General features: G+C 53.5%; 1 protein-coding gene across 1 annotated transcript in view; it reads left to right on the top strand.

Moving 5' to 3' along the window:
• Positions 1 to 8,865, top strand: part of Ldlr (low density lipoprotein receptor) — a 24,074-nt gene extending 15,209 nt beyond the window's left edge. The window contains exons 8-18 of the mRNA XM_023717191.1: positions 344 to 469; positions 705 to 876; positions 957 to 1,184; positions 3,232 to 3,350; positions 4,188 to 4,327; positions 5,715 to 5,856; positions 6,172 to 6,324; positions 6,616 to 6,762; positions 7,746 to 7,820; positions 8,110 to 8,267; positions 8,495 to 8,865. Coding sequence (XP_023572959.1) covers positions 344 to 469; positions 705 to 876; positions 957 to 1,184; positions 3,232 to 3,350; positions 4,188 to 4,327; positions 5,715 to 5,856; positions 6,172 to 6,324; positions 6,616 to 6,762; positions 7,746 to 7,820; positions 8,110 to 8,267; positions 8,495 to 8,530 — 1,496 coding nt within the window. The 3' untranslated portion in view covers positions 8,531 to 8,865. The remainder of the gene's footprint in view (positions 1 to 343; positions 470 to 704; positions 877 to 956; positions 1,185 to 3,231; positions 3,351 to 4,187; positions 4,328 to 5,714; positions 5,857 to 6,171; positions 6,325 to 6,615; positions 6,763 to 7,745; positions 7,821 to 8,109; positions 8,268 to 8,494) is intronic.
• The last annotated feature ends 1,198 nt before the right edge of the window (positions 8,866 to 10,063 follow it).

The raw sequence follows: 10,063 nt of genomic DNA, 5'->3' as shown, positions 1-10,063 counted from the left end.
CTGTTTACAGCCTCTCAAGAGCTGGGATTACAGGTGTGCACCACCATGCCCAGTCTCCATCGATGTCTCAGCATGCCCCAGGGGTAGGGCCAGCACAGCAGGCTTGGGGATCAAACCCCCTACCCCTACACCTGCTCACAGGTGCTTTAATCCGCTGAGCTATTTGGCTGGCCCAAAATATGCTTTGAAGAATGACTGGTAGCGAGCATGGAGGCACAGGCCTGCGATGCCTGCACTTGGGAGGCTGAGCCAGGTGGATCGCTTTGAGTTCAAGGCTAGCCTGGGCTACACAGTGAGTCTGAGGCCAGCCTGAGCACCAGGGTGAGACCCTGTCTCTGTGTAGACATCGATGAATGTCAGAACCCCGACACCTGCAGCCAGCTGTGCGTGAACCTGGAGGGGAGCTACAAGTGCGAGTGTGAGGACGGCTTCCACATGGACCCCAGCACCAGCACCTGCAAGGCTGTCGGTAAGCGGGAGGCAGGCCTGAGCTCATCCGGGATCCCAGCACTCGGGAGGCTGAGGCAGGAGGACCCCATGCTTCAACCCAGTCCGAGCCCTTAGCGGATTGGCAGATGTGCTCAAAGCAAACCATATGAGAAGGGGTGGGGGTGGAGCTCACCAGTGGGAACCCCTGCGTTCAGCCTTCAGGACCTAAAAACCATGTTCCCTCGGGTTCCCTCCCTGCCTTCCCGGGTCCCCAGGCTCCATCGCCTACCTGCTCTTCACCAACCGCCACGAGGTGCGGAAGATGACGCCGGACCGCAGCGAGTATACCAGCCTCGTCTCGAACTTGAAGTACGCAGTGGCCCTGGATGCCGAGGTGGCCAGCAACCGGCTCTACTGGTCTGACCTGTCCCAGAGGAAGATCTACAGGTGAGTGGTGCCAGCTGTGCCCACTGTGCCCGCCTGTGCTAGGCGCCTCGCCTCACGTACCGCTGCCTCTCTTGCCTCAGCACTCAGATCCATAGAGCCTCCAGCCCGGCTGCCCACGACACGGTCATCAGTGGGGACCTCCAGGCCCCCGACGGGCTGGCTGTGGACTGGATCCATGGTAACATCTACTGGACAGACTCGGTCCCCGGCACAGTGTCCGTGGCCGACACCAGGGGCGTGAAGAGGAGGACTCTGGTCCAGAAGAAAGGGTCCAAGCCCAGGGCCATCGTGGTGGACCCCGTGCACGGGTGCGTGTGTGTTTCAGAGCTTGGTGGGGACAGAGGGCGGGGCCCCAGGGTCCCCGAGCTGGTGACAGTTAGACATATCTGTGTCCCAGGTAGATGGGGCTTGTCCTGAGCTTCTCGAAGAGGTCTGAGCAGAGCTCAAGGGATCAGGAAAGAACTCAGGAGGCTGAGGCAGGAGGATCATTGTAAGTTTGAGGCCAGTCTAGACTGCACAGCAAGGCCTTTGCTAAAAACAAAGGAAACCAACTTATGTGTTCTGATTTCAAAGTATATTAGAGGGGCTGGCGAGATGGCTCAGTGGTCTAAAGCACCTACTTGGAACAAGCTTAGCAAACCACAGGGACCACGGTTCAATCCCCCAGCACCACATGCCAGTCAGCCCCGCCCCCTGGTGGGCTGAGCTGGCCACACACACACACACACACACACACACACACACACACACATAAATAAATAAATAAATTTAAAAAAAAACAAAGTATATTAGGGTTTTTTTCAGAGGGATTTTGGGGGTGGACCCCAGGGCCTTCTGAGTGCTAGCAAAAGCTCTCCTGCTGAGCTACATCCCGAACCTTTTAATTTTTTTTTTTTTTTTTTGCGGAACTGGGGATTGAACTCAGGCCCTTGTGCTTGCCAGGGAAGCGCTTATTCCACTGAGCCATCTCCCCGGCCCCCTCTTTTAATTTTTTGAGGTGGAAACTCACCAAGCTGCCCAGGCTAGATTAGAACTAGTGATATTCCTGCCTCAGCCTCCTGAAGAGTTGGGATTACAGATCCACACCACTGTGTTTGGCCTCAAAGTGTATTAGTTTGTTTGGTACCGGGGATCAAACTCATGATCCTGCACTTGCCAGGCAGGGGCTGTGCCCCTGAGCTATAGCCCCAGCCCTGTTTGTTTTTTGAGACAGTGTCTCACTATGTAGTTCAGGCTGGATTTGGGCTCACCGTGTAGCCCAGACTCGAGCTGGTCCCCCTGCCCAGCCTCCCGAGTGCTGGGATGACAGGAGTGTACCACTGCGCCTGGCAAAGTATATTAGATTTGAATTATCATTGTAAGTTAGATGTGAAGTGACAAATGAAAATCACAACTCGTATGTGAGACCCAGCCTTCCGAGCCAGGTGAGGCTGTGCAGAGAGGGGCGAAGGGCAGCTCCTCTGTGAGGTTAGTTTGGGGCCTCATGTGTGGGGAGCTCTGTGTCCCTGAATGGCCATGTCCCGGTGGCACACCTCACCCTGTGCCCTTCTCATATTCTCTGTCCCTGTCTGGCCACATCTGCCCCGACCACAGGGGTCACAATTTCAGAGGTGCTGCAGCAGTAAGGGAGGGAGGGGTGGAGAACATGAGTGAGGCCGGCCTCAAACTCGCTATGTAGCTGGGGCCACCTCAGACTCAAGGGGACCTACCTGCTTCAGCCTCGTGGATATCCACATCTGGAAGGCTAGGGCAGGTTACGAGCCCATGGGTGGCGGTGTCCTGCCTGGACCCAGACTGAACAAGAGAGCTTTTTGGCTTTAGGCACTGACCCACAATCCAAGTCCCCTGTGGATGCCTGACGCCTCACCTGGCCTTCATAGACAACACCCTTTCCTGTATCTGCTGCCTGCGGTGAAACCTAATTTACAGATGAGGCACAGGAAAGGGTAGCAAACACCAGTGACAGATTAGGAACATTGATAGCCTGAGCGGGGTGGTGCACACCCTCAGACCCAGGGCTTGGGAGGCTGAGGCAGGAAGGTGTCAAGCTCAAGCCCAGTGTGAGCTACGCAGTGAGACCCTGTGCCAAAAAACTTTTTAAAAACACCTAAACACTGGGGAAGATAGTTCAGTAAAATAAGCGCTTGCCTGGCAAGCATAAGGTCCTGAATTCAATCCCCGGTACAAAAAAAAAAACCTAAACTAAACACAAACAAAACCAAAACCTATGAAAAATAGACTTTTGGAGCTCCCCAGCAAAGCCTGACTCCCAAGTTTAGGCCTGGCTCTTTCAGCCTTGCTGGGGACCTGCCCTGCTGAGCGGCCTCATCTTTGCTCTCCCTGTTATCCCACCAGTTTCATGTACTGGACAGACTGGGGGATGCCCGCCAAGATCGAGAAAGGGGGACTGAACGGCGTAGACATCTACTCACTTGTGACAGAAAACATTGAGTGGCCCAATGGCATCACACTGGGTACGTTCACGGGAGGGCTGTCCCTGCTGAGGTTGGACACCATCTAGAGGACGCTGTGGAGTCCCAGCTGCTCCTAAAACAGCCCAGACAGGATGCACAGCAGCCCTCTTCTCAGCTGGGAGTCTCCAGGGTGGGATGAGGTCTTTAGGTCAAAGCTCTGGTAGGGCCTTCAGGGTGACAAGGTGGATGGAGCGCCTTTTCTTTCTTTCTTTCTTTTTTTTTTTTGCAGAACCAGGGATTGAACTCAGGCCTTGGGCTTGCCAGGGAAACGCTTATTCCACTGAGCCATCTCCCCGGCCGCCCCTTGAGCTCCTTTTCTAAGGCGCTTCTTCTTTCCTAGGTCTTTTGAGAGCTTCATATTTGAGAGGCAGATAACCCAGTTGAAAGACTACACTTTTGACCTCATCACTGTCAGTGCCCTAGAATTTTCTGGAACTTTCTGGAATCTTCTAGAACTTTCTAGACTTTTCTGGTCCATCTGATGACCCTTTTTATTCTAACCTCTGGCATCTACATGTAAATATTCATGGTCCATCTATGCACTTGATTTTATTTATTTATTTATTTATTTTGGATGAACCGGGGATTGAACTCAGACCCTTGCACTTGCCAGGGAAGTGCTTATTCCACTGAGCCATCTCCCCAGCCCCTAATGGTAGAAGGATTTTTTTTGGGGGGTGGGTGCTCAGGATGCCTTCAGGGCAGGTCTGGTTTGGCTTGAGGATGAGGGCATCGAACCACAGCATCCTGAGCCTGACTGCTTTGTTTCAGCAGGCACTTAAACACCTGAGCTAATGGGCCCCCCCAACTTTACGTATTTTCACCTGTGTGTTTTAGATCTCTCTAGTGGCCGCCTGTACTGGGTTGACTCCAAACTCCACTCCATCTCCAGTATCGATGTCAATGGTGGGAACAGGAAGACCATCTTGGAGGATGAGGAGCAGCTGGCGCACCCTTTCTCGTTAGCCATCTTTGAGGTGAGACCTGGGAATTGTAGAGAAGTCACAGCTGTTGATTCAGTCTGAGTATGAGATGTGACCTAAAAACATCGTGCATGCTTTAGGTTTAAAAAAAAAAAAAAAAATTACAAAGCTGGGTGTGATGGTGGTGCATGCTTGTAATCCCAGCACTTGGGAGGCTGAGGCAGGAGGATCACTGGGAGCTCGAGACCAGCCAGGGCTACAAAGTGAGCTCAAGGGCAGGCTGAACATCATAGCAAGACCCTGTCTCGAGAAGAATTTAATTACAGTAGAAGGCTCACCGTATTCATCTCCTTCATGTCCTGTCCTTCACTTACAATACACTTATCCATCTTGTCACTTTTGTGGCTTTTGAGACAGGGACTCACTGTTGGGTTCCCCTTGAACTCATCATGTAGCCCAGGCTGGCCTTGGAATTACAGCGATCCTCTTGCCTCAGCCTCAGGAGCCCTGGGATTATAGGCGTGCGCCGCCATGCCCAGGTGTTCTCACCAGTTTCTGGAGAGTTCTGGGAGTCCTCTTTTGTGCGTGTCTACTTGGTGCTGTTGTGGCTGCCTTGATGTCCTGAATCAGTTCAAAATGTTACCATTTCATGGTCATTTTGACTTGGGCAGGAGCCCAGAGGTCCCAAGATGCCAGATAGAGTGAGTCAGGGAGATGAGACACAGCATATAGTCCCAGCACTTGAGAGGCCAAGGCAGGAGGATCTCAAGTTGAAGGTTGCAATGTGGTTGGACCTTAAGGACGTGGTGTGGAATGAACTATGCTCATCTGTGATCCCACCTGCCCAGGGTCCCAGTTGGTCTGAGTCACAGACTAGGGGGGGCGAGGGGGGTCAGGCTGGTGGCTCCCATTTCTAATGAGGACAGTTGTAGATTAGCAGGGATGAAAAAGCCTGCAGATGGCTGGAAGGGGTGGTTGTCCGATACAAGTATCAGTGCCACCAAATGGCACCTTCCAAATGGTTACGATGAAGCTGGGCGCCATGGTGCACGCCTGTAATCCTCGCAAATCAGGCGGCTGAGGCAGGAGGATTAGGAATTTGAGGCCAGCCTGGACAAATTAGCAAGGCAATTATATTTTTCATTTTGAAATGAGCTCTGTCAGGTGCTCTAGCATCACAAGGCCCTGGGTCTCGTCCCCAGCAGCAGGAAACAAACATAGATAGATAGATAGATAGATAGATAGATAGATCGATAAAATAAACATTTTTTAAGGCTAATATGGTGAATTGCATGTCATGTGTTTTATCACAGTTATACAGCAAAACAAGAAGAAATGATGCTACCACCTACTTGTGCTTCTCAGAGAGTTAGGGGGACCCTGGTCTGTGTCCTATGCCAGCTGTTAATGACATTTATCATCTTCCTTAATGCCTGCTTAGGACAAAATATTCTGGACAGACATCATGAATGAAGCCATCTTCAGTGTCAACCGCCTCACAGGCATGGACATTCATTTAGTGGCTGAAAACCTGTCTTCGCCTGAAGATATTGTCCTGTTCCACAATGTCACACAGCCAAAAGGTAAAGATGGATCACCTGTATTCTTAGTCTCCAGAGTTATCTGAGGTGCCCTGGAATTTTCTTTTTTTTTTTCAAAGTTTTATTGATAAACAGATAGCAATGAGACAGTTTCAAATCAAATCGGAAGTACAGTTTCAACAAATAATACACTGCATGGAATTTTCTGAAACATGTTCTAGAATCTTCCAGATTTTTCACAGAATGTTCCAGATCCTCCCCCCATGCCCTAAATTCTTTTTTTCTGGAATGTTCTAGAACCTTCCAGTCTGCTCGATGTCTCAGTCTCACCGTGACTTCTATCTTCTCCCACCCCAGGAGTGAACTGGTGTGAGAGGACAGCCCTCCCCAACGGTGGCTGCCAGTACCTGTGCCTGCCAGCCCCGCAGATCAGCCCCCACTCCCCCAAGTTCACCTGTGTCTGCCCTGATGGTCTGGTGCTGGCCAAGGACATGAGGAGCTGTCGCACAGGTAGGGCCACAGGTCTGGCTTCATGGCCCGCAACTGGAACCTTCTGAGCCCTCTTTGCTCTTCAGTGGGAAAGCAAGGCTGTGAGTTCAAGACCAGCCTGAAGGGCCGGGGAGATGGCTCAGTGGAATAAGCGCTTCCCCGGCAAGCGCAAGGGCCTGAGTTCAATCCCTGGTTCCGCAAAAAAAAAAAAAAAAAAGACCAGCCTGAACTACATAGCAAGACCCTGTCTCAAAAAAATAAAAAGTGGCCCCGAGCCCACGGCATTCAGGAAATGCTGCCTTCTTCCGGCAGAGGCCGAGCCTGTCTTGACTACACTAGAGCCGCCCACTACCAGGCCGAAGCAGCGCACACATGAGCAGCCCACCCCCAGCACATCTGAGCAGCCTGTGTCCACCCCTGAGCTCAGCACAGCGGAGTCTGTGACAAGGTCCTACCAAGGTAAGGGCTGGGGTCACATAGTTAGGGTGCAATTGGGCTCCCTGGGACTGTTGAGTCTGTCTCACCAGCCTTAGTTTCTCTGCCTGTAAAATGGGTCTAATGTTAGCTGGGCACAGTGGCATATGCATGTGATTCCAGCTGCTCAGGAGGCGGAGGCAGGAGGATCACAGTTGGAGGCCAGCCTGGGCAAGTTAAAAAGACCCTGTTCAAATTAAAATCATAAAAAGGGCTGGGGATGCAGCTCAGTGGTAGAATGTGCTTCGATTTGATTCCCAATACTGCAAAAGAAATAGATTTTTTTTTTTTTTTTTTTGAATGACTGGGGATTGAATTCAGGACCTTGCTCTTGCCAGGCATGCGCTTATTCTACTGAGCTATCTCCCTGGCCCTGGGTGGAGTTCTGCGCAAAGACCGTGTCCTTTTATATAAGGGACTTAAAGGACTGTAGCCTGCACCTGGCCCTCCACGCCAGCTGTTTTAGGAGTTGGCGGAACCCCAACTGGTCTGGGAATTCACCCGTAGTTTGCGCTCCCGACCACAAGGGGGCGCCAGGCTTCCATTAGCAGCCTGGGACTTTTCTAGCAGAAGAGACAAATTTCAAATCCCCTCCCTCCCCTACTTAGCTGAAACTTTGATCAGCTGTGAAGGGAGGGGACACAGGAGTGGCTGGGCAGCCTCATCCTGGGAATGCAGTTTCTAGAAAGACCACCTCACCGCAGGCCCGTGGGGGGCTTCTCCAAGGTGGCACCGGAGCCTTGCAGTCCACCTCAGCATTTTGACTCTAGGCTGGGCGTGGTAGCCACGCCTGTCTTCCAGCACTGGGAGGCTGAAGCAGGAGGATCCTAGCAAGTTCCAGGCTAGCCTGGAACAGGGTAGCAAGGCGTACCAGGCATTTTCCTCGTGTGACTGTCACCTTCCTGCTCTGCTTTCTGTGTCCCTATCTACATCTTGGTCTTATTGTCACCCTTCCCTCTCCCCCATAGGTGTGGGCAACACCGCTGGCAGAGGGGATAAGAAATCGCGTGGTATGGGGGCCCTGACCATTGCCCTCCCTATTGGTAAGCAAGCCTCTCGGGGTCACCTTCCCTTCAAAGAAAGGCACAGCCCCCTTGCACACATGTAACCTCAGCAGTTGGGAGGCTGAGGCAGGAGGATTGCAACTTTGAGCCCAGCCTGGGCAAGGTGGCAAGGCATGGTCTCCCTAAAAACAATAAAAAGAATAAATTTTAGAAACAGCAAATAAATAAATAAATAAATAAATACAACACAGTGAAGTAAAAAGGCTGGGAGGCCTGGCCTGGCCGGGCTGCCCTCTGGAGCACGCATGCGATGGTCACCTCTCCCCAGGGCTGGTCACTCTCCTCTGCCTCGGTGCCTTCCTGCTCTGGAAGAACTGGCGGCTCAAGAGCATCAACAGCATCAACTTTGACAACCCGGTGTACCAGAAGACCACGGAGGACGAGGTGCACATCTGCCGTAGCCAGGATGGCTACACCTACCCCTCGGTGAGCGTCTGGGGTCCCCAGCCCCAGGAGGTGGGGGAGGAGGCGCGATTTCAGATGGGGGTCCACAGTGGGCGTCTCGGAGAGGGTACTGCCGTGTGCAAAGACCCCGGGGCAGGGCGCGACGCGCAGGAGATGCACGGCGCAGGGGTGCACAGCGCACCCGGCAGAGCCAGGGCGGGACCCGCCGGGCTAGCTGCGCGCTGAGCTGCGTCCTGCGCTCTGTGCAGAGACAGATGGTCAGCCTGGAGGACGACATGGCGTGAGCCCGAGCCCACCCCTCCTCGGGACCAGGAAGGACACTGTCTCCGGCCCCTGATCGCCCGACCGACTGACCGACCGTCACCTCCCTGCCTCACACCTGATGCCTGGGAGCCGTCGCGTTCCACTCGGAGCACGAAGAGACCAAAGGCCCCGCAGCGGCGGCCGAGCCCAGCACCTGCCTGCCCGGCCTTTGTTTTATATATTTATTGGTCCGGGAGGCAGAACTGGACTCGGAACGGCGCCTGCGCAATGGGATCCGGTCGGGCTCTTTCTTCTTTCCCTACAAAGGAGAACAGAAAAGACAGAGAGGAGCGGGTTCCTCATTGTGGACATTGCCCTCTTTTTTCTTTTCCTTTTTTTTTTTTTTTTTGGGCAGCACCAGGGATTGAACTCAGGATGTATGCTTGCCAGGCAGTCACTTATGTGGCTGAGCTATCTCCCCGGCCCTGTTTTGTCTTTTGAGACAGAGCCTCGCTGTGTATGTAGTCCACGCCGACCTTGAACTCAGTGCCCCTCCTGCCTCAGCCTCCCAGGTGCTGGGATGACAGGCATGGCCGCCACGCCAGGCTCATTTTGCCCTCCTCTCCTGGCATGAAGGACCAAAGGACAGGCCCACCGCGGGGCGGAGGAGCAAGGAAGGGCAGGTGCTAGCCGCGCGCTCCCCCGCCCCCCAGCCCCTCAACTCAGGAGAGCCGGTTACCTCCCCGCTGTTGCCTCACCCTGCCATCCGTCCAGATCGGGGGGCCTGCACCCTGGGAAGCCAGGACAGTGACTCAGGGGACCCTTGCTACCCAGGATACAGAGGGATCCTGGATGTGGCGCCGCCGCCGACCAAGTGCAACTCAGTCATTCATCCACTCGCCAAAACTTTGCCAGTTGCCGAGGAGAAGCAAGCCTGCATCACCCTCGCCCTTAACAGTTAGGAAGTGCCTGCGCCACGGGACGCACGCAGCCCCTGGGGGCGCCCCAGGACCCCGCCAGCGGATCCCAGCCCTGCCCCTCCCTTAGCTCCTTGCACTTTTCGGGTCACAGCTGCACGGCGTGCGCAATTATTTTGCACTGTTTGCCGCTCGCTGCTTGCGTTGGGACAGATTGCTGGCTAGAAGTGGCCGGCTCTTTTTGGGTTTCTTTTGTCATTACTTTTGGGATGGGTGTCTCGCTATGTAGCCCAGGCTGGCCTTGAACTCAGCAATCCTGTCTCAGCCTCCCGAGTGCTGGCTATCACAGACGAGCAGCACCCACCCAGCTGGGCGGCTGTGGACGCAGAGCTGCTGTATGGGGAGGGCAGGAGAGGCCAGGGTGATGGATACTTCAAACCTGTGATTATGAAGCTCTGAATAGCCGTTTTCCCTCATTCCCTCTTTTCTTTCCTTTGGATTTAGAGATTGAATCCGGGGCCTTCACACTAAGCTCCATCCCCGGCCCTTCCTTTCTTTCTTTTTTCTTTCTTTCTTTTTTTTTTTTTTTTTTTTTTTAGAGACAGGGTTTCACTAAGTCACTGCTCAGGTTGGCCTTGAAACTTGTGATCCCCTGCC

This window comes from Octodon degus, unplaced genomic scaffold (assembly GCF_000260255.1).
Source record: "Octodon degus isolate 3935 unplaced genomic scaffold, OctDeg1.0 scaffold00050, whole genome shotgun sequence".
Classification (NCBI taxonomy): Eukaryota; Metazoa; Chordata; class Mammalia; order Rodentia; family Octodontidae; genus Octodon; species Octodon degus.
The sequence above is the reverse complement of the archived record's forward strand: the minus strand, read 5'-3'. Positions and strand labels throughout refer to the sequence as shown.